Raw genomic sequence first — 22,747 nt, 5'->3', positions numbered from 1 at the left:
AGTTCAAGTACTGTGTTCATCATCTAAGTCAAAATAGATACAGATTTTTTAAACACTATAACTTGATGAGTTCTGGGAAAAGACACTCAAAATGCTTGAGGATCCAAAACTTTGCTAGAAACTTACAACCTTTGTTATCAAGCAGAGCACAGCATTTCATTTTGGAAAAACAACTATAAATGGCCATGATGAGCAATTCCAACTCTTACTAACTGAACAATAAGGCTGAAGGATAAAGAATGTTACTTGCTTATTTATGAGGCTACGTGGAAATTCTTTTTCTAATTTCAAGATGTGGCTATTACTTCAGCTCTAAGATGGGAATACTAATACTTTACCTGCTTAATGACAGGAAACTGATTTCCTTCCAGTTTGAATGATCCTATTTATTTTTTTGGAAAAAATCATTTCTGGGAAAACAGAACCAAAATTAAGAGATGAAAAATAGTAACTGAACCCACTCACTAAAATTATTCACTGACTCAAGGAATAATCAGAACACAGCTATTTACTTCTGAAATCTTCAAAACAAATAGTTTTATTAGCAGCGAGTCTTCCTTGGTAAGGAGAGAAAACAACAACGAAGTATGTTAACTGACTATGTACTTCTGGGAAATGTACACAATAACCACTGATACAAGAAAATGGCAGATGAAGGCCACAAATCCACCATCTGTGGATTGAATGAATGCAACTAGATAGAAAAAAAGAACAAATCTGCCTTACCAGAATTAACACTGGAGGACAGGAAATGAATATAAACTGTCACGACAATGATAACATCACTGTCATTCAAAAAGTAACTTGTAAAAATCCCAGTTTCATAAAAATGATATCTTCTTCATTTAAGTTATCTGCAAGGTTCTTTCCCCAAATTCTTCCCCAAGGTATCAAGCCATATAGGCTTACGTCTGTGAAAATAAATAAATAAAATAAATTTCTAAGTTTCAAGTAGAATTTGAAAATACAGGGGTTGGCAAAAGTAGGTTTACAGTTGTTTGCATGGAAAAAGACATGCAAGTTATAATTCTAATATAAGAATAAACATCATTTTGTGTACTTACAACTGCAAACCTACTTTTGTTCACCCCTGTACTGTTCCTAGTTTCCCTTGGAAATAATGAAATTTATTTCTAGAGGGACTATAATACGATGATAGGGCTCAGAGCAGGAAGGAAAAGCTATTCTATTATTGTAAGAAGGCATAGGTATTAAGATATAAAAACATATTATAAGAAGTTTAAAACTCATAAAAGTAAATGCATTTCCAAGGAAATGCCTACCTTCAGAAATTCATTTGACCAAGGGTCTCAACTGTGACACTACTGACATTTTGGTCCAGACAATTCTTACGTCTTATTTGGGGGTGTATGTGGGGGCTAGTGCTATTGTCTAGGATGGTTAGCAGTACCCCTGGCCTCTACCCACTAGGTGTCAGCAGCACCCCCCAGTTGTGACAACCAAAAACGTCTCCAGAGATTTGCCAAATGTTCCTTGTGGGTCAAATTAGCCTCAGTTGAGAACCACTGTTCTAATTCAATCACCAAGTGATTATTCACTTTATTTTTGAAAATTTCAAAGACAGAAAGTCGCTCTCACCCCAATAATCCATTTTTCATAAGAGCTGTTAGAAATTTTATTTTCATTGATAGTAAACCTATCTTCTTAAACAACTGGAAATATATATGAAATAAGCCAGTTAAATTATCTTCACCTGAGGTATGAATTAGCAATTCTGAAATGACTTCGTGTGTACTGTGATCCTGGCCCAAATCCTTTGGGTAACACAGATCAAGTATAGTCAGTCCCTTCCCACAAGTCCTTCATTCACAGTCTGCTCATCAAATATATATTGTATGTCTAGTATGTGATCATCCCTGTTCTAGGTGCTGACAATACAGGAGTTAATAAAAATAAAATCCCTGTTCTCATGAAACTTACATTCTAATGGTATAAGACGACAAGATAAGTAAAATATGTAGAATGTTAGAGGATAGGCTTAAGGAGAAAAAAAATTTTTAAAGATTTTACTTACTTAAAGAGAGGGAAAGAGAGAGAGAAAGGGAGGGAGAGAAATATCGATGTGACAAAGAAACCTCAATAAGTTATCTCTCATACATGCCCTGACTGGGAATAAACCTGCGATCCAGACATGCGTCCTGACCAGGAATCGAACTGGTGACCTATCACTTTTCGGATGACGCCCAACCAACTGAGCCATGCCAGTCAGGGCTTAAGGAGAAAATTTAAGTACATTATTGGGATGTCTATTTCAGAAATTATGGCCATTTAGGAGAAAGATGTTAGAGGAGGTGAGGGAGTGAGCCATGGAGTTCCTAGGCAGAGGAAATAGCAGGTACGTGGCCCTGAGGCAGAAACATGCCGCGAGTGTTTGGGAGAAGGAGGCAGTGTGGCTGCAGTGGTGTGAGTGAAGAGAGCACCAGGAGGGCCAGGTCCTACTGCACTTTATAGGACAAGGCAAGGACTCTGGCTTTTACTCTGAGCAAGACAGGAAACAACTAGAAGGCTTTGAACAGAGAAATAATATGCTCTTACTCATGTTCTAACACAGTCACATTGGCTCTTGTGTGGAAAACAGACTGAAGGGGACAAAAGAGTAAGCAGGACACCAGTTAGGAGGCTCTGAAGATAATCCAGTCAACAGTTTATTGTGGTTTGGACTAAGGTCATAGTGGAGACAAGTGGCTGAACTGAATAGCATATGAAGAAAGAGGCAACAGCCCTGGCTGGTGTGGCTCAGTGGACTGAGCGGGGGCCTGCAAACCAAAGGATTGAGGTTCGATTCCCAGTCAGGGCACATGCCTGGGTTTCGGGCCAGGTCCCAGCGGGAGATGCATGATAACGTGCAACCGTACATTGATGTTTCTCTCCCTCTCTCCTTCCCTTCCCTTCTAAAGATAAATAAATAAAACATTAAAAAAAAAGAAAGAGGCAACAGGATTTGCTCATAGATTGGAAATGGAATCAGAGAGAGAGAGATGAAATATTCAAGATTTTTCTTGGGGCAATGACAAGATTAGAGTTGCCACTTAGAAAAATGTAGATTACAAGGGAAACGGTCCTTTAAATTTAATTCATTCATTCAACAATAATCAGTACCTTCCCTGTATTGGGCACTGTGTTAAAACACCGGGGATGTAGAGATAACAAAAACGTAGTATCAGCTTTTAAGTGGTTCACTGCCTAGTAAAATATAAAGACACTATGCAGACTATTATCACACAGTACAGTAAGCACTGAGACAGAGGTATACACTATGTTGGTACACAAAGGATGGACACCTAACCCAGAATGAACCCTGAGGGTGGTAAAGAAGCCTTCAAAGATGGCTTTCTGAAACGTAGCTTCACTGAATAAAAGGATGAGTAAATAGGAGTTAATACGATGAAAAAGGCAGGAAGACTGTATCAGACAATGAAATATATTGTACATAAAGAATGTTTCAGACAGATAACAACAGTGAGAGAGGAATGGAGTTACTAACCAGTTTAGCATGAAGATGGGAATAACTAGCGAGGTAAACAATATCACAGCACATCTTATATGTTAGGCCCTTAACCCGGATATGGTGGGGGCCTTGTACACTGAGGGTACCATGTCTTCCTTTATTCCTTATGCAAGCGACAGGCACTGAGGGTTTTGAAGCTGGAGACAACACAATCAGATCTGGGTTTCAGAAAAGCAGTTCTCAACCATCTCCCTGATAAGACATGTAACAGATGATGCTCCAAGCTGGCAAAATACCCATCAGCTCTCCCTGCATGCCAAGCATGACTCCACCCTTTAGAAAACATTTCAGAATCTAAGTAAATTAGAATAATACTATTACAAGGGGATCTCTTTTAACCAGCTCTACATAATGGACTCACCAGAGAAACCAGTGTTTCTCTTTCCCTTTGCAAGATGCTGACAGACGTCCACAGCACACTGAACTCCCACAGCCACTCTCTGGTGGCCCATGCTCGTCTGCTTCCATCCCACTGGGCTGTATGCTTACCGAGAGTGAATTATGTCTCTTTTCAAACCTGCTTATGTCAGCTGTATCTGTTACTGTAGGTAAAACATTACAGGTATAGATTATGTAAGAAAAAAAGCAAAAATTCCCATTGGTGAACCAATATGCTTTGGCAATACATTAAAAAAATTGAAATAAAGCCCTGGCTGGCATTGCTCAGTGGATTGAGTGCGGGCCTGCGAACCAGAGTATCGCGGTTCGATTCCCATTCAGGGCACATGCCTGGGATGCAGGCCAGTTCCCTGCAGGCCAGTTCCCAGCAGGGGACAAATGAGAGGCAACCATACATCGATATTTCTCTCCCACTCTTTCTCCTTCCCTTCCCCTCTCTCGAAAAATAAATAAATAAAATATTTTAAAAAACTGAAATAGTACATTCATACACCTTAAGTTAAAATACCTGAGGTAAGTAAGGTAAGTACAATACCTGAGGTATTTATAATATTCTTTACACAAGTGACTTTTTAAAACTAACTGCCCTACTATACCAATCTAGTTGTGTTAGGTATGGAGGAATCTACTGTATTTGTAAACTGTGAAAGAATTAGGAAACAAGCAGAGTACAGTGAGAGAGAATAAGAGGGGGTGGTGTTTACTTTGTAGATAACAGGATGCCAGATAGAGCAAATAAACAGCTTTGGACAATTAAAAGGGAAAAGATTTCATCATATACTTCATGAATTAGTAGTTTTATACCAAAAGTTGTGTGTTAGTCCTGGACAGTCAATCATAACCTTTTAAAAGTCAATACATATAAACTACAAACTACGGTTATCTAAAATGCATTAAAATCAAGATAAAAAAAACTTGGTCTTGTGTATAAAAATCAGACTAGATTGCCATTTGTTGCAATTATGTAAAACAGGTTCTCTCTGTACAGGATCTATTCTGATACTTTTTTCCCTAGTGAACATATCTCAAACTTGAGTTCTTTGAGTTTTGACACTGTTTGAAAACTAGTGAGAGGACTTCTGGTCAAGATGGAGGCATAGGTAGGCAGATACACTTTGCCTCCTTGCACAACCACAGAGAGAATTACAACTAGTGAGGAAGACCGAAGAGACAAGGAAATCAGAAAAGCAATAGTCGAAATAAGAGATGATGACACTTGACTTTGGGAAATGGCTATGTATATGGAGAAGAAATGGATTCCGAAGATACTTGGAAGACAGACTGATGGTCCCTGATGATCAAGTGCATGTGGAGGGTGAGAGAGCACCCTCAGGGATAACCCTCAGATTCTATCCCGACTTAATTACCAACAACTATCTATTCATTTTCTTAGATGATGAAATCTTGTTATATTCTATGCAAAAGTGGGTCTGGGAGGGGATGAAAGTGGTTGAAGTACACATATCCAACTGTAATATAAATAAGCAGTGGGGATTATAGTATATAACGTAATTACTATAGTTAATAATACCCTATTGTGTATTTGAAGGTTGTTGAAAGAATAGATTTAACAGTTCTCTCCACAAGGAAAACAAAATTTCTAATCTTGTGTGGTGATGATGTTAACTAAAAACTTACTGCGGTGATCATTTTTCAGTATATACACAAACTGAATCATAATGCTGTATATGTCTGAAACTAATAAAAATGTTACAATTATATTTCAATTTTAAAAAAGCTGGTCCAAGTGACAGTTAATTAGATCGAAATCAACCTAAGACTAGAATGAGACTATTAGGCAGAATAAAAGCTCAGAGACCAAACCAAAAAACAGTGGTAGTCTCACACAGCTCTGCAGGAGAACTTGGGGCCCATGACTACTCCTGGCCTGGTAACTACCTTTCAACCAAATCATTTTAATTTCAAATGGATATCTATATTATTCAATTTCAAGGATCCCAAATTAGTAATTTTTCAAAGAATATATGAAAAGTTATTCCACAAAATACTAACACTAAACATGTAACATTCAAATCAGTTACAGACTAAAATGGATAAACACAAAAAACAAAGGAAGTAAATATACTTTCTACCTTTTAAAAAAAATCCTGACTCACCCACCAAATATTTTGTTTATTCAGAAAACATTTACTGGACTTCCGCCAAGATGGAGGCATAGGTGGAAGCACTGTGACTCCTCTCACAACCAAGTTTAAAAACAACAAAGTTTTAGCAACAAAAACACAGCCAAAACCACAGAAAATTGAACTTCATGGAAGTCTGACAACAACAAACCCTTCAGCCAAACCGGTAAGAGGGGCAGAGCCAGCAGCAGATCGGGGTCAGGCAGGAAAGATCCACGGACCGACCGGGGTGTGGGACCCAGGCACGCCGGCAGCCATAGGCGGATCCCAGGTGTGGAGAAGCGGGAGGACCCACTGAGGGCTGACCACAGTCACACATTTGCACGCAGATAAACCTGTGAAGGAGGGAGCAGTGAGACAGACCGTCCAGGCCCCAGTGGCAGGAAGCGGCAGAGGGGACCGCCATTGTCCCTCTCTGACCCCGCCCCCACCTACAGCGTCACAAACCAGCGACCTGGGTGGCCTCTCTCTGACCTGCCCCCACCTACAGCGTCACAAACCAGTGACCTGGGTGGCCCTGCCCTGGTGAGCAACTAAGGCTCCGCTACTCATACCTAACAGGCATGCACAGATCAAAACATGGCTCAAGAAGAACTTAGAGCCCCAGAGCCAATAAATCTAAGCAACCAAGAAATAGCCAAACTTTCAGATGCACAGTTTAAAATATTGGTGATCAGGATGCTCACAGAACTGGTTGAATTTAGTCACAAACTAGAGGAACATATGAAGGCTAAACTCATTGAAATGAATGGAAATGCACAGGAAACCAATAGTAATGGAAAGGAAACTGGGACTCAAATCAAAGGAGTGGACCAGAAAGAGGAAAAAAATGACCAAACAGAAAAGAATGTAGAAACAAGAATTCAAAAAGTGAGGAGAGGGTTAGGAACCTCCAGGACATCTTTAAACGCTCCAACATCCAAATTATAGGGGTACCAGAAGGGGAAGAGGAACAGCCATGAGTGGAAACCTTATTTGAACAAATAATAAAGGAGAATTTCCCCAATCTGGCAAAGGAAATAGACTTCCAGGAAATCCAGGAAGCTCAGAGAGTCCCAAAGAAGTTGGACCCAAGAAGGAACACACCAAGGCACATCATCATTACATTAGCCAAGATTAAAATGAAGGAGAGAATCCTAGAAGCAGCAAGAGCTAAGGGGACAGTCACCTACAAAGGAGTTCCCATCAGATTGTCAGCGGATTTCTCAAAAGAGACCTTACAGGCAAGAAGGGGCTGGAAAGAGGTATTCCAAGTCATGAAATCCAAAGACCTACGTCCAAGATTGCTCTACCCAGCAAAGCTTTCATTTAGAATGGAAGGACAGATAAAGTGCTTCTCAGATAAGGTCAAGTTCAAGGAGTTCATCATCACCAAGCCCATATTATATGAAATGTTAAAGGGACTTACCTAAGAAAAAGAAGATAAAAAAGATGAACAGTGAAAGGACAGCAAACTCACAGTTATTAAGAACCACACCTAAAACAAAAACAAACTAAGAGGACAGCTAGATCAGGAGCAGAACCATAGAAATGAAGATCATATGGAGGGTTAGCAACAGGGGAGTGGGAGAAGGAGAATGAGGGAGAAGGTACAGAAAATAAGTAGCATAGATGGTAGGTAGAAAACAGATAGGGGGAGGGCAAGAATAGTAGGGGAAATATAGAATCTAAAGAACTTGAGACATGTGGTCATAAACTAAAGGGGGGGAACAGTGGGGGAGGGGGTGGCAGGGTGGAGGGAAATGAAGGGGGGGAATAGAATGACTGTAATGGCATAATCAATAAAATATATTTAAAAAAAGAAAACATTTACTGAGCATGCTAGAATTGTTCTTACTGGGAATATAGCAAGGGATACACACACAGACACACTCCATAAAGCAGGTACTATATGTAAAAAATCTTACACATATGTGCATATATAATTGTCATATATCTCATATATAATATATAAGGTACCACCACTGCATTTTATATATTTCTTTGATGTACCATATATAAATGGAGCTCAAATTTCACTAAGTAGAGAGAGACATTAAACAAATACTCATAACACCAGGCTAATGACTACCTAGCATTTCTGAAGTCTCAGATGACAAGGATCCAACGTCTTCTAAAATCTGGCTCCTACTCACTTCTATAACCTATTGCTCGTGTTCTTACACTCATTTCACTCATTGACTAAATTAGAGAACTCACTGTTGTAAAGATGGTCCTGGATTTTCTCAATGCCCTCTCATTCCCTTCATCAGGAAACTGCCAGCACTCATCTATAAATGTTACCCGTCCTACCAAGACTCAGTTCAAGAGCCATTGCTTTCTGTAGGCAGATATCCCACCAGCCCAGCCAAAAGTGACCTCTTTTCCTGCTGTAAACTCTTTAAAGCATTAACAACTATTATATTTGACTACATGCCTTTGGGGTGGAATTCATAGGTGTGCAACCTGTCCAATGCTTTGGTGTCAACTGTCTTGAAAAACTTAATACATTATGAACAAAGAGTCCCCACACCATTTCTGTACTGGACCCTGTAAATTACATAGCCAGTCCTGTTCATGTTAAACAACTCATGTGAACCTCTCAAAGAAAAAAAAATCATGGAAAATAAGCAGGGAATTTATTGTAATCTCTCTCTCTCTTTTTTTTAGAATAGAAACTTAAATTTCCATAAACTCTGGGTACAGGCTGCTAAACAGGGATTACTAATCTTTATCCCTGGATTGAAAAGATAAAAATAAGCCAAGTCAGCTCAGAAATAAACCTTCAAGCATGTGGTCAATGGATCTTCCACAAGGGTGCCAAGGGCTTCTACCATGGGGAAAGGACAGTATTATCATCAAATGGTGTGAGGAAAACACAAAAGAATAAAGTTGGATCCTTTTATTATACCACACAATAAAACGGACTCTAAGTAGATTAAAACCTAAAAAGACCTAAAACGGTAAAACACCTAGTAGAAAACATAGAAGAAAAGCTTTCATGACATTAGACATTAGACTCAGCAATGATTTCTAGGGCATGACACCATAAGCACAGGCAAAAAAGCAAGAATTAGACAAGTGGGACAAACTTAAAACTCAAGTTAAAAACTTTTGAGCACCAAAGGACATAATCATCAGAGTGCAAGACAGCCTATAGGATGGGAGAAAATATTTGCAAATCATGTATCTGACAAGGGTCTAATATCCAAAATATACAAAGAATGCCTACAGCTCAACAATAAAAAAGTCATGTAACTCGCATTACACAAGGCCAACAAGCAAATGCAAAGATCCTCAACATCGCTAATTGTCAGAGAAATGTACATAAAAACCATGGTGAAATGTCATCTTATATTCATTAGGGTGGCTACTATCAAAAAACCAGAAAATAGCCCTGACTGGTGTGGTTCAGTTGATTGGAGCATCGTCCCATAGACCAAAAGGTCACACGTTCAATTCCCTATCAGGGCACATACCCATGTTGGTGGGTTTGATCCCTAGTTGGGTGCATATGTGAAGGCAGCCAATTGATGCTTTCCTCTCACATCGATGTCTCTCACTTCCTCTCTCTCTAACAAAATCAATGAAAAAAATGTGCTGGTGAGGATGTGAAGAAACCGGAACCACTGTGCATTGCTGGTGGGATTGTAAAATGGCACAAATGCTGTGGAAAACAGACTAGTGATTCCTCGCAAAATTTAAAAAACAGCTACCACATGATCCAGCAATCTCACTTCTGAGTATACATCCAAAAGAACTGAAAACAGGGACTCAGATATTTGCACAACCAATGTCCATATCAACAACTATTCACAGCAGCCAAGAGGTAGAAATAGCCTGAATGTCCATCAATAAATGAATGGATGTTTAAGTGGCATACACATACAATAAAATATTATTCAGCCTTAAAAAGAAAGGAAATCTTGGTAAATCCTACAAAATGAATGAACCTTGACAATGTTATGCTGAGTGAAATAAGCCAGTCACAAAAATACAAATACTGTATGATGCCATTTATATGAAGCATCTAAAGTAGTCAAATTCATAGGAAGTAGAATGGTGGTTACCAGGGGGAAAGGGGAGCGGGAGAGGAAAGTTGTTATTTAATGGGTCTGGTGTTTAACTTTTATAAGATGACAATGTTCTGGAGATCTGTTTCACACCAATGTGCACAAACTTACTACTCAAGTATACACTTAAAAATTGTTAAGATAGTAAATTTTGTTATGTGGTTTTAACACACACATATAAGTCAGAAAACTATATTCTTTGTAGCATAACTTTGTGCTAAAATAACCTCTTAGAAGATATATGAACAAGATAAATGTTAAAATATAAAAATATTTACTCTCGGAAAACTTTGTTACCTGCAACAAATCCAATTACCAGATCTTTTCCAGTAGTGGAACGTTGACCTTTGACCCAGACTGCTTTGAGGCTATTAAAAGTGTAGAAATAGACAAAGTTGGAGCAGCAGAGACTGGAGATAACTGGAAACCACCCTCGATATGGGGCCAAGCTGGAGAAAAAAAACATAATAAGCGAAGTAAAGATGCTGCACAGAAGCCACTAGAAATGGGCAAAGTCCTGGGAAAGGCTGAATGTCACTAACATCTTCTCCAAGGTCACTCCTATACTACAATATACTCCACACTGTACATACATCTTATATTCTGAGGGATGCCCAAACCAAGAAATCTTTTCTAGTGCTAATGACAACTAAAAGTAATACACATTCAATAGCTGATTTACTGCTTTCCTTTAGTAAATTACTATGTAAAATGAAAGACAATTTCCTCATGGTTATTAGTAAGTACGTTATCATTCATACAGGCAAGGACATTTAAAATGAAGTAGATAAAGATAATAAGTGCAAAAAAATATGGGGCATATTATAAGGGCATAGGAACAAGATTAAGAAGTTCCCACTGGCCAAATCTAGAACAATTTTAGCACTAAAATAACAAAGTATAGTAATTGATTATAAATCACTGGTAAAACAGAAATTTCTGAATCTACACTATTAAATACTGTTTCTCCTCATAGACTTCTTATAGTTACAACAAAAGAAAAATAAAATTATTCAGCAGTTAACTCAAATTTAGAAAATCATGATTAATCAGTGAAGGGCAGGTGGACGATAAGTGACTCCAGATACGATACCCTGAAAAGGACACATCACCTATGCATTATGCTGGACCAGAATGCATAGTCTCAGTATAATCATGAAGAAACATAAGGCAAACTTAACATGAGAAGCATTTATTTTTAAAAAAGGGGAAGGACTAACTGTATCCTTTGAAAATGTCAGTGTCACAGGGGTAAAGGGCTTTGATGTACAGTATAAAACTTATTCTCAAATACTCAGAAAAAATTTGTGTGTGGTGTGTATATAATTAAGAAAGAAGAGGAGCAAGAGAGGAAGAAAAGGAGAATGCATGAGCAAATAGCAAAACAAATGAAAAAGTGTTAAGAATAGCTGAATCTGGGTAACACATATACTGGTATTCATTGTACTCTTTTGTTTTGTAATTTTTTTATAAACTTGAAATTATTTACAAATGAAGAGTTAAAAGTAAAAGAAGTACATAATCTGAATGCATGAGATAGGAATGAACTAAACAACTGTTACCTTCTTTGATTTACCGTACCTAGAACAAAACTGTGGTTTCATGGAAGACTTGACAATAAAGAACCAAAATAACGAACTACACAATCTGAAGGAAATGGAAATAACTAATGTACTTACGAGTCAGGCAATTGCAGATTCACAGCACTCTAAGGCTATGAGATTGGGCAGAAAGGAGTGTAGGCCTATGAATCTCGTACGGAGCTTCTTTGTAACAAAGATAAAAGCAGTGGTACTCACAGGCCTTCTTCTTTAATTATCTCCAGAAGCACCATGTGTGTAGTTTTGGACTTTCTTTTCTCATCAACTACAACACAAAAGAGTATTTGTTATTCATGAACCCCTGCATTTTATTTCAATACCTAAATAAATACCTTTATTTTTTACTTTTACCCAAAGTAAAAAATGTGATGAGAGAAATTTCTTTGAGATTTTATTTATGTGTTTGTTTATTTATTTATTTTTAGAGAGAGGTGAGATTGGTTGCCTCTCACCTCTGGGAACCTGGCCTGCTACCCAGGCACGTTCCCTGACTGGGAATTGAAGCAGTGACCTTTCGGTTCACAGTTCGGCACTCAATCCACTGAGCCACAGCAGCTAGGGCTATTTATTTATTTTTTTAGAGGGAGGGGAAGGGAGAGAGAAAGAGAGGGAGAAACATATCGATGTAAGAAATATTAGGACTTCCGCCAAGATGGAGGCATAGGTGGATGTGCCGTGCCTTCTCACACAACCAAGTTTAGAGACAACTAAATATTAGCAACAGAAAACACAGCCAGAACACGGAAAATTGAACTTTTCAGAAGTCCGTTAACAACAAATTCTTCAGCCTGACCAGTAAGGGGCGAAACCAGCGGCTGGTGAAGCGGGGTTGCACAGGAGGACTCGGTCAGATGGACTCAGGCGCGCGGAATCCAGACGCCCGGAATCCAGGCGCAGGGTTGGACCTAGTGAGCGACCCAGCGAGCGACCAGGCGAGTGACCGCGGGGGAGACAGCGGAGGAGCGGTGCTGCGTGTTGACTGTGGTCGCGCATTTGTGTGCAGGTGGACAGGCGAGGGAGTGGGCGGTTGGACCGGGGCCCGGCGGGTCCTGCGGCAAGCGGCAGTGGAGGGCGCCGCCATTTCCCTGCTCTGACCCCACCTCCACATACAGCGTCATAACCCAGTGACTCTGAGTGGCCCAGCCAGGGGAACCACCTAAGGCGCTGCTTATCACCCATCTGTGAGAAACAGCAGAGGGGGTCGCCATTTCCCGGCTCTGACCATGCCCCCACATACAACGTCACAACCCAGCAACCTGGGAGTCCAAGGCGCCGCTTCTCACACTTAAAGGGCACGAACAGACCAAAAATGGCACAGGAAGATCTCAAAGCCCCAGAACCTATAGATCTAAGCGATGAAGAAATAGCAAAACTCACAGACGCACAGTTTAAAACACTGGTCATCAGGATCCTCACAGAACTGGTTGATTATACCCACAAATTAGACAAATATATGAAGGCGAAACTAATTGAAATGAATGGAATTGCACAGGAAACCGATAGCAATGAAAAGGAAACTGGGACTCAAATCAATGGAGTGGACCAGAAGAAAGCAAATAATGGCCAAACAGAAAAGAGTCAAGAAGCAAGAATTCAAAGAAATGAGGAGAGTCTTAGGAACCTCCAGGACATCTTTAAACGCTCCAACATCCAAATTATAGGGGTACCAGAAGGGGGAAAGGCACAGCCACCAGTGGAAAACTTATTTGCACAAATAATAAAGGAGAATTTCCCCAATCTGGCAAAGCAAATAGACTTCCAGGAAATCCAGGAAGCTCAGAGAGTCCCAAAGAAGTTGGACCCAAGAAGGAACACACCAAGGCACATCATCATTACATTAGCCAAAATTAAAATGAAGGAGAGAATCCTAGAAGCAGCAAGAGCTAAGGGGACAGTCACCTACAAAGGAGTCCCCATCAGACTGTCAGCAGATTTCTCAAAAGAGACCTTACAGGCAAGAAGGGGCTGGAAAGAGGTATTCCAAGTCATGAAATCCAAAGACCTACAACCAAGATTGCTCTATCCAGCAAAACTTTCATTTAGAATGGAAGGGCAGATAAAGTGCTTCTCAGATAAGATTAAATTCAGGGAGTTCATCATCACCAAGCCCTTATTATATGAAATGTTAAAGGGACTTATCTAAGAAAAAGAAGTTAAAGAAACATGAACAGTGAAAGGACAACAAACTCACAGTTATTAACAACCACACCTAAAACGAAAGCAAACTAACGGGACAGCTAGATCAGGAGTGGAAACATAGAAATGAAGATCTCAAGGAGGGTTAGCAACAGGGGAGTGGGAGGAGGAGAAGAGGAGGGGAAGAGGCAGAAAATAAGTAACATAGACAGTAGATAGAAAATAGATGGGGGGGGCAAGAATAGCATGGGAAATATAGAATCTAAAGGACTTGAGACACATGGTCATAAACTAAAGGGGGGGTAATGGTGGGGATGGGGAGGTAGGGTGGAGGGGAATGAAAGGGGGAATAGAACAACTGTAACAGCATAATCAATAAAAAAAAATTTTTTTAAAAGAAATATTAATTGATTGCTTCTGCTTACGCACCCCATCCAGGGATCAAACCCACATATACCCTGACTAGGAATCAAATTGGCAACCTTTTGCCTTGTGGAAAGATGCCTAACCACCTGAGCTACACCAGGGCATGAAATTTATTTCTTATATTCATAAGGCTCTCTTGTTTTTTCCCCCAAAGTTATATATGCTCATTTGTATCTTAACATCTTACAAAGCAGAGAGGAAATAAACTACCATCTTTCTTTTAGAGAAGAGGCTGCAGACACGAAAGCTGTGAAGGATGCATAGTTGGCAGTGAAGTCAGGATGAAAACGCAAGTTTCTAAAGTTTTAGCCTTGTATTCTACTTCCTAATTTAAAAATATAAAAGATCTCAAAAGGATGAGAATTCTGGGGGGTTGTTTTGGCGTTCTTACTGAAGATAAAACCTACCTCAATTAACTTCAAATTTCATATTCACATTTGAAGAATATTTTAAAAACATAGAAATGTGGAAACGAACCAATTTCTTAAGAATTAAACTGGTATCTATATGGCTTGCAGGGTGGAAAAATTCAGATGCCCCTGTAGAAGGAAATCCAGCAATATCTACCAAAATTACAGGCACATTTACCCTCTGATCCAGCAATCCCACTTCTGAAAATTTATCCCACAGAACTTACAGAAACAAACTGGCACATGAACAAGTCTATATCACAAGAGAGGAGAAACAACCCAAGAATCTCCAACGGGGAGGTGCATTCATACCATGGAACACTCTACAGCTAGAACAAAGGACGAAGAGGCTCCCAATGCACTGATTTGGAAGGCTTCCAAAATAGGATGTCAAGTGAAAAATGCAAGGTTACAAAACAGTGTGAAGAGAATGTTTTTGTTAAGGGAGAAAAGGATATAAATTCTTATTTGCTTGTTACTCCATACAGAAATTCTGCAAAGCCATTTGAAAAAAGGTAAGGACATTATCTGCAGAGAAGAGAGAAAGGAAAAGGGACAGCCTGGAGTGAGGTGTTTCACTGCACTGCATATTTTAAAATATATATTTTGAGCCCTGGCTGGCATAGCTCAGTGGATTGAGCGCGGGCCTGCAAACCAGAGTATCGCAGTTCGATTCCCAGTCAGGGTACATGCCTGGGTTGCAGGCCAGTTCCCAGCAGGGGACAAATAAGAGGCAACCATACATTGATATTTCTCTCCCACTCTTTCTCGTTCCCTTCCCCTCCCTCAATAAATAAATAAATAAATAAATAAATACATACATACATACTTTTTTTTTTTTGGTTTTTGAGTTCAGTCATATGAAATTATTACCCATCCTAAAACTCTAAAATTAATTTAAAATAGTAGTTAAAAGGGTCTTAACACAGCAATTAATTTATTCAAAGCTCACCTTATTCTTACCTCTTCATGTACATTTTGGCATGAGTTTATTATTTCAAAATGAAAAATACTGACCAAAAAACAAGCAGGAGTTAGAGTTATATAGTCCTATAAAACAAAAGAGGCAAACTAGGACTACATGCCCAGATGAGCAAAGACAGTGGGTATTTAGCTCCATATGTTTCTTACTCTCTCTTCTCATTTGAGAAAATCTACTTCCAGCCAAAACTCTCCACTGTACCTTTAAAAAGTGGTATTATTTATTAGGATTGTAATGATTCAAAACTGTTAATGTAAGCCCACTCAAGTTACCTCAGAATAGAAAATGGCTAAGGCTATGACTCATCCATGAACGCCTCTCTGTTAATTAGGAAACAGCAATGATTATGAGTAAAGTCAGTGAAACTGGACAACAGAACTCTAATGAAACAATATTCTTAGCCTAGACTTCCCAGAGAAATATGTTTGCTTCCTGACACCAAATGAACAGAAATACAAAAGACACTTACCTTGGAGCCGAAGCCGAGCTGTATCCAAAGGAAAGAACACTGTCATTGCTGTCACGCTGCCCTGAAAAGTTTGAAAAGCTGTTAGTCATTATACTTCACAAGGCAACAAGCCACAACTTTTTTAAAATGAACAAAGGTTCATTACTGATGATGGGTCAGATCATGTTTTCAATGAATACACACAAACATTTTAACCTACTGGGATTATTATCATTTACACCTCTACATTTATGTACTTAAACAGAGGTATTAAATTTTCTGGGAGAAATATCTTTCTTTCTCTCTGATATTAAAAAAAAATAGTACTGGCTGGGCTGGTGTGGCTCAGTGGACTGAGATCCGGCCTGCAATCCAAAAGGTCATTGGTTCAATTCCCAGTCAGGGCAGATGCCTGGGTTGCCAACTGGGGACGTGAGAGGCAACTGATCTATGTATCTCTCACACACAGATATTGCTCTCCCTCTCTTCCCCTCTCTCTAAAAGTAAGTAGAATATATATATTTTTTAAAAGTAGCGGGTCCCTAAGATGATAACCTTAGGGTTTTGCAACCTAGGACACATGTCAAGGATAGCAGATGAATGGATTTTTAACCTTTCAAAGGTCAACTGCTGCTCCTATGCTCTGAAACCAAAATATCCAGTGATCAGAGGCATCTATTCTCCATGCTTAATCAAGATATTCACCACAAAGTACAAGAAGTGTAAGTATCATATTGTTCTTTATAATGGTTTTGTTTGCCATGCTTTAAATAAAATAGGGACATTCTCTTTGCTAAAAATTCTATTACTCATCCAAGTCAGCACAATGACAAAAATGACCAAGGAAGAACATGTCACAAGCTCCTACACTCTATTCCTTCTTCCAGCACTATCTACTTCTTTTGCTGTCAGAATGCCTGCTTTTCCTTGTTTCTCTCTCTTGATATATGCACCACTGACACTTCTGATCTTTTCTAGTGTCCTGTGTCTGCTTTTATTTTGTGTAGTTTTTCTTTTCTGTATTATTATCCAGTATTTTCTGTGGGTAAAAAGGACTAGTGTTACCAGCCCACAACTAATCCTTCCATTCACAAGATCCTACATGTAAAAACCACAAGCACACGGTGAGGAATGAAATTATACACATGAAATCCTTCTTGGGTTTACGGCTCTCAACCCAGATGCAGGCCTACTGGTGGTATATAATCTCAGGGAGAAGATCAAGTTTTATGCCACTGATCTAATAATTATAGTTATGCATAATATTTTAAATCACGACAATGCCTGGACACTAGGTCAACTTTATAGATACAAACAAAAATTAGCTACATCTCTTATCTATTTAAATAGGTCACCCAGCGTGATGGGGAGAACACTGTATTATCCTATCAGTATTTTTCAAAACTCAGGTTAAATGTTTCCACTCTCTGTCCATTAGGTTACAAATAGTAGGTAGGTCATTCCTCTATGTTCCTCTAGCACTTGTTTACAACTCACACAACACTTACTTTACAGTAAATATTACAGTAGAATCTACTTTTCCACCAGATAGCAAGAACATTCCATCTCTTCAATATAACAGATTCTTAATAAATGTTTGTTAAAGTCACTCTTTCAGTTATTTATGCTTTGATGGCTCCAACATAAATGTTCTTTTCTAGCAAGGACTAGATAATACTTAATGTCTCAAGAAACACTGGACTCACAAAGGTTTATCATTCACAAATCTATGCTTTTGGCACCCTTGCTCACTTTATAGATGACTTCCAAGAAAAATGGGAATCAGAAAGCTAGAGGACACTGATTAAGGTTACTAAGGCTATAGCATTTATTTCCTAGTGCATGGCACTACATCTCTGTATCAGCTGTTGTGCAGACAGGGCCTCTCCAGGCAGAAAAGTCCTGCCTGGGAACTATTTTTTCAAACAAGTGGGCTAACTCCATCCTCTTCTCTGCTAGCTTTAAACAGATACCTGAAGGTTTCTAACTTAGAAGCCCCTGCATACCTACCTCCAATTCTTCAAGTGATGTACAGTACACCTTATACCAAGATACAGAGAACAGTCAGCCCAAAAAGGGCAATGGTCTATTACCTCAAGGACTAGCATTAAAAATTCACACCATTAAAACTAAGTAATACTTTTAAAATTTACTAGCATTATTAGAAAGACTAGATCAAGATGATGAATAAAAATCTACCACTGCCTCCTCCCATTCCATAACTAATGATGAAAAACACATTAAAAAGTGTTATGAAGAAAAACAAAAAGGCATCTGATTGGTGGAGCAGAAATTTAAAGAACAGCAGAGTGAGGCTGTTTTGAAAGAGGTAATCATAGGCCCAAATGCACAGAAGGTGTGGTAGGCAGAATAATGCCCCTCAGAAAGGTGGCATGTCCTACTCCCCAACAGCTGTGAACACATTTCATGGCATAGCAGGAGGCTAATCCCCAACCTTAAGATAAAGAGATTATTATTGTATGTCAATAGTAATTGAAAAATTAAAAAAGAGATAATCCTGAATTATCTGAGCAGGCCCAAAGTAATCACAAGGGTCCTTAAAGGTAAAAGAGGGAGGTGAAAAAGCAGGTGGGAATGAGGCAATATCAGGATTCACCCATCATTGCTGGACTAAGGGGCCACTAGGCAAGCAACGTGGGTGGCCTCCAGAAGCTCAAAAAGGCAAGCAAACAGATCCTCCCTCGGAGCCTCCAGAAGGAATACAACACTGCTGACACCTTGACTTTAGCTCAGTGAGACTTGCCTCAGACTTCTGACCTATAGACCTACAGATACTAAATGTGTGTTGTTTTCAGCCACTCAATCTGCGGTAATTTGTTACAGCACTGATAGAAAAAACTAACAAACAAGAGTACTATAAGAGGTGGAGACAAGCACTGGAAAGCAGAAGGAAGCTCTGGAGTGAATTTCTTTTCTTTTCTTTTTATCCTCACCCGAGGACATTTTTCCGTTGCTTCTAGAGAGAAACATTGATGCAAGAGAGGACCATCAACTGGTTGCCTCCATACAGGCCCCGACTATAGACCAAACCTGCAACCTACATGGGGCAAATTTCTGCTTGACTAGTTGGGTACAACAACCACAGCCAGGTAATCCCAGTCCTGGTCAGTAATCGTGAATGTGGGAACCTGGACTTGCCTAAGGTGAGTAGGAACACTGGTCAGAACAGGAAACCCCGCATCCGGAAAGCTACCCACTGCCACACCTTGACAGGAGCCTATGTCACCTTCTTACCACAATCCCTGGTAGGGGGAGGGGTGTGGAGTGGGGTTAGAAATGAAAAGCTTAACAGTTTTACTCTATTTAACAAAAAGATATACACACATACACTTAGTTCTAGGCTTTGTTAGAAATCCTAAGCTTAAATATGAGTTAAAATTTTAAGGGTAAAATGGGGGCTTCCATTACTAACAATATAGTAACCTAAACAATGTGCTACAAAATATCTACAACTGTTAAATAAAATATAAAAAACGTACATAATAAAATATAACAAACACCATTTAAATATTTAGCTGAACTCATGGGAAAGAAACGGAAAGCCACTGGGGCCTAAAAGAGTAGAAACTGATAGGCTCTTGGGCTTTGGTTGCCTGAGGATCTTGCCTGAAGATTCTGGGGCATCCAAATAATGACATTATTATTATCTTTAAATTGAAGTAAGACTCCCATAACATAGAGTTAGCCATTTTGAAGTATACCATTTAGTGACATTCAGTGCATTCACAATGTTGTGCAACCACCTCTATCATGTTCGTCTCCATCACCTCAAAACTCTGTACCCATTAAGCAGGCACACCCCAAAGTCCCCTTTTACTCAGCCCTGACAAGCACTAATCTGCTTTCTGTCTCTACAGATGTTCATCTATTCTGGATATGTCACATAAAAAGCCATGTAATCTGTGACCTTTGTGTTTGGCTTCTTTCACTTCACTTAATGTTTTCAAGGTTTATCCACTTTGTAGTATGTGTCGGTTCTTCATTTCTTTATGTGGCTGAATAATATGCCACTGTGTGGATATACTGCATTTTGTCTATCCATTCAAAATGTTTTGAGAGGGCAAGGGGTATAAGGGGACTAAACAGTAAAGGAAAAAATATAATGAAGATCAAATTAAAAAGTGTTTTGAGCCCTCAGTGGATTTGGCTCAGGCCTATGTACCAAAGGGTTGCCATTTTGATTCCCAGTCAGAGCACAGGCCTGGGTTGCAGGCCAGGTCCCCAGGTGGGGGGCATGCGAGAGGCAACCACACATTAATGTTTCTCTCCCTTTCTCCTTCCCTTCCCCTTTCTCTAAAAATAAATAAAAATCTTTTAAAAAGTGCTTTGAAGGCCCTGGCTGGTGTAGCTCAGTGGATTGAGGGCGGGCCTGTGAACAATACGATCACAGTTCAATTCCCAGTCAGGGCACATGCCTGGGTTGCAGGCCAGTTCCCTGCAGGCCAGTTCCCAGCAGGGGGCGCACAAAAGGCAACCATACATTGATCTTTCTCTCCCTCTCTCCTTCCCCCCTTCCCCTCTAAAGATAAATAAATAAAATCTTTTAAAAAAAAAGTGCTTTGAAACGAAACAGAAGTAGTGATTACAATTTATAAAAGTACTCAGTACCACTGAATTGTACACTTTAAAATGGCTAATTTTGTTATGTGAATTATACCTGAGTGTTACTAAAAAGTATTTAATCTTCGCAACAACCTAATGAGTTATGTACTATTATACTCTCCATTTTCAGATGAGGAAACAGATACTAAGAGGTTCTGCAGCTTGTCTAATGTCATACACTTTGCAAGTGATAGATCAGTATTTGAACACAGGCAGACTGGCTCCAGAGTCCATACTCTTACCACTGCTGTAATTTAAACTTTAAAAAAATTTTAATAATAAAAAAACTAGTAAAAAAAAGGTCCTAATATGGGGCTTATTTTATGTGTTAAATATTTCTTTCATGGACTAGTCTGAAAACCCAGCAGAGCCTGCCACAGCATACGCCCTGAACTTGCTAATGAATAGTATGACTATGTGCACCTACAAGTAAACGTAATATCCACCAGAAAAGGTATTAGAAATGGTATATTCAAAACACAGCTATTCTGTACAATGGCAACTTGCTATATTAGTCTCCTTGCCAAGCAAACACTGATGACTTTTCATAAGTAGCTGTTACTGGAAGGAAAATATTTATTATGTATGAGGGTATGTGACTCTTATGCTAAGCTGTATAAATATGAGATTTTTCAGAACTTGAATTCCCCTTTTCATAAATAATCAGTGTTTTTCACTCTTCAGACTCTATGTTCACTTTTATAAAATTAGAAGGTACGAAATACCAAGAAGATATAACTACAATGCACATTACAGCTGTGTCACAAACACATAAAAACGAGTCCATTGTTTTGAGTCCCACAGAATTCTAATCATCTGAGTGGGAGTGCTACTGCTGACAATAATTAAAATTTAAAAAGATCCATTTCCAGAGGAAAATCTTCTTCTATTTCACCAAACATTTTTAGACATTACATTTTACCATTCCCCTCTGGCATTTAACCATTTGGTGTTGGAAAAAGAAATGAACTCCTACACTGCATTGGTGCCTGGAGCTGGAAAAGCCTTTAGAGATCTCCTAGCAGTGGAGTTCCTTTGCCTGAGAACTGAGGGGTCTGGGCCAGGGAAGTTAAGAGGACTGCCTGAAGCTGGAGTGGCAGAGCCTCAGTTAAATAAAACTAAGATCCCTCAGGCTCCCAGTTCTGCTGTTCAGTGGCCTACCTTGGTTCTCAATCTTTTTTCAATCAAGGCATAAATGACTTTTAACCTTCACTGTTTTCTCCCACTTATAAAAGTGCACACAACACAAACACAAATACACAAATCTGGAAAAATCAAACAATAAATACTTAGCAGTGACTATACCAGGAGAAAAAAAATTAAGTGTGGCTTCCCCTTTCCCTCATTATGCATCTCTAATTTTTTTGTAACAATTAGAATGTGTTTTAGTTTGAAGTGGAGAAAAAGCTAGTAATTTTTTAAAAAAGACATCAGAATACCAGGGAATAATATAGCCTAGAGATTCTCAAACTATGGTCTAGAGATCCTTGAAAGTCCCCAAGCCCTTTTCAGCAGTCTGCAGGATCAAAACTATTTTCATAAGAATGCTATGGCATTATTTGCCTTTTTCATTCTCATTTTTTCAGTGTGTAGTAAATTTTCTAGAGGCTACATGACATGTAATACTGTAAGACCGAATACAGAAGGAGATAAAAGGATCCAGCTATCTTCTATTATGTCAAACATTAGAAAGGTTTAGAAAAATATAAAACAATGCCACTCTTCTATTTTTTGGAAAATAACAGTTAAAATGTAACATGTTAACATGTCATGGGTTTAATTTTTTTTTTAAGATTTTACCTTTATCTTTAGAGGAGAAGGGAAGGAGAGAGGGAGAGAAATAATGTATGGTTGCCTCTTGTGCTTCCCCTGCTAGGAACTGGCTTGCAACCCAGGCATGTGCCCTGACTGGGTATCAAACTGCGGTTGTTTGGTTTGTAGGACCGTGCTCAATCTTGCTGAGCTATACCAGCCAGGGCTGGGTTTAATATTTTTAA

General features: G+C 39.1%; 1 protein-coding gene across 2 annotated transcripts in view; it reads right to left on the bottom strand.

Moving 5' to 3' along the window:
- The window catches only part of SLC25A17 (solute carrier family 25 member 17), a 49,733-nt gene that overhangs the window by 15,675 nt on the left and 11,311 nt on the right, over positions 1–22,747 (bottom strand). For both annotated transcript variants that reach the window (XM_053661720.1, XM_037160270.2), the window contains 3 exons: positions 16,149–16,209; positions 11,924–11,990; positions 10,422–10,573 (listed from right to left, as the gene is read on the bottom strand). In XM_053661720.1, the coding sequence (XP_053517695.1) occupies positions 10,422–10,573; positions 11,924–11,990; positions 16,149–16,209 (280 nt within the window). The remainder of the gene's footprint in view (positions 1–10,421; positions 10,574–11,923; positions 11,991–16,148; positions 16,210–22,747) is intronic.

This window comes from Artibeus jamaicensis, unplaced genomic scaffold (assembly GCF_021234435.1).
Source record: "Artibeus jamaicensis isolate MK-2021 breed Jamaican fruit bat unplaced genomic scaffold, CSHL_Jam_final contig_233, whole genome shotgun sequence".
In the NCBI taxonomy this organism is placed as follows: Eukaryota; Metazoa; Chordata; class Mammalia; order Chiroptera; family Phyllostomidae; genus Artibeus; species Artibeus jamaicensis.
This window is presented reverse-complemented; position numbering and strand designations above follow the sequence as displayed.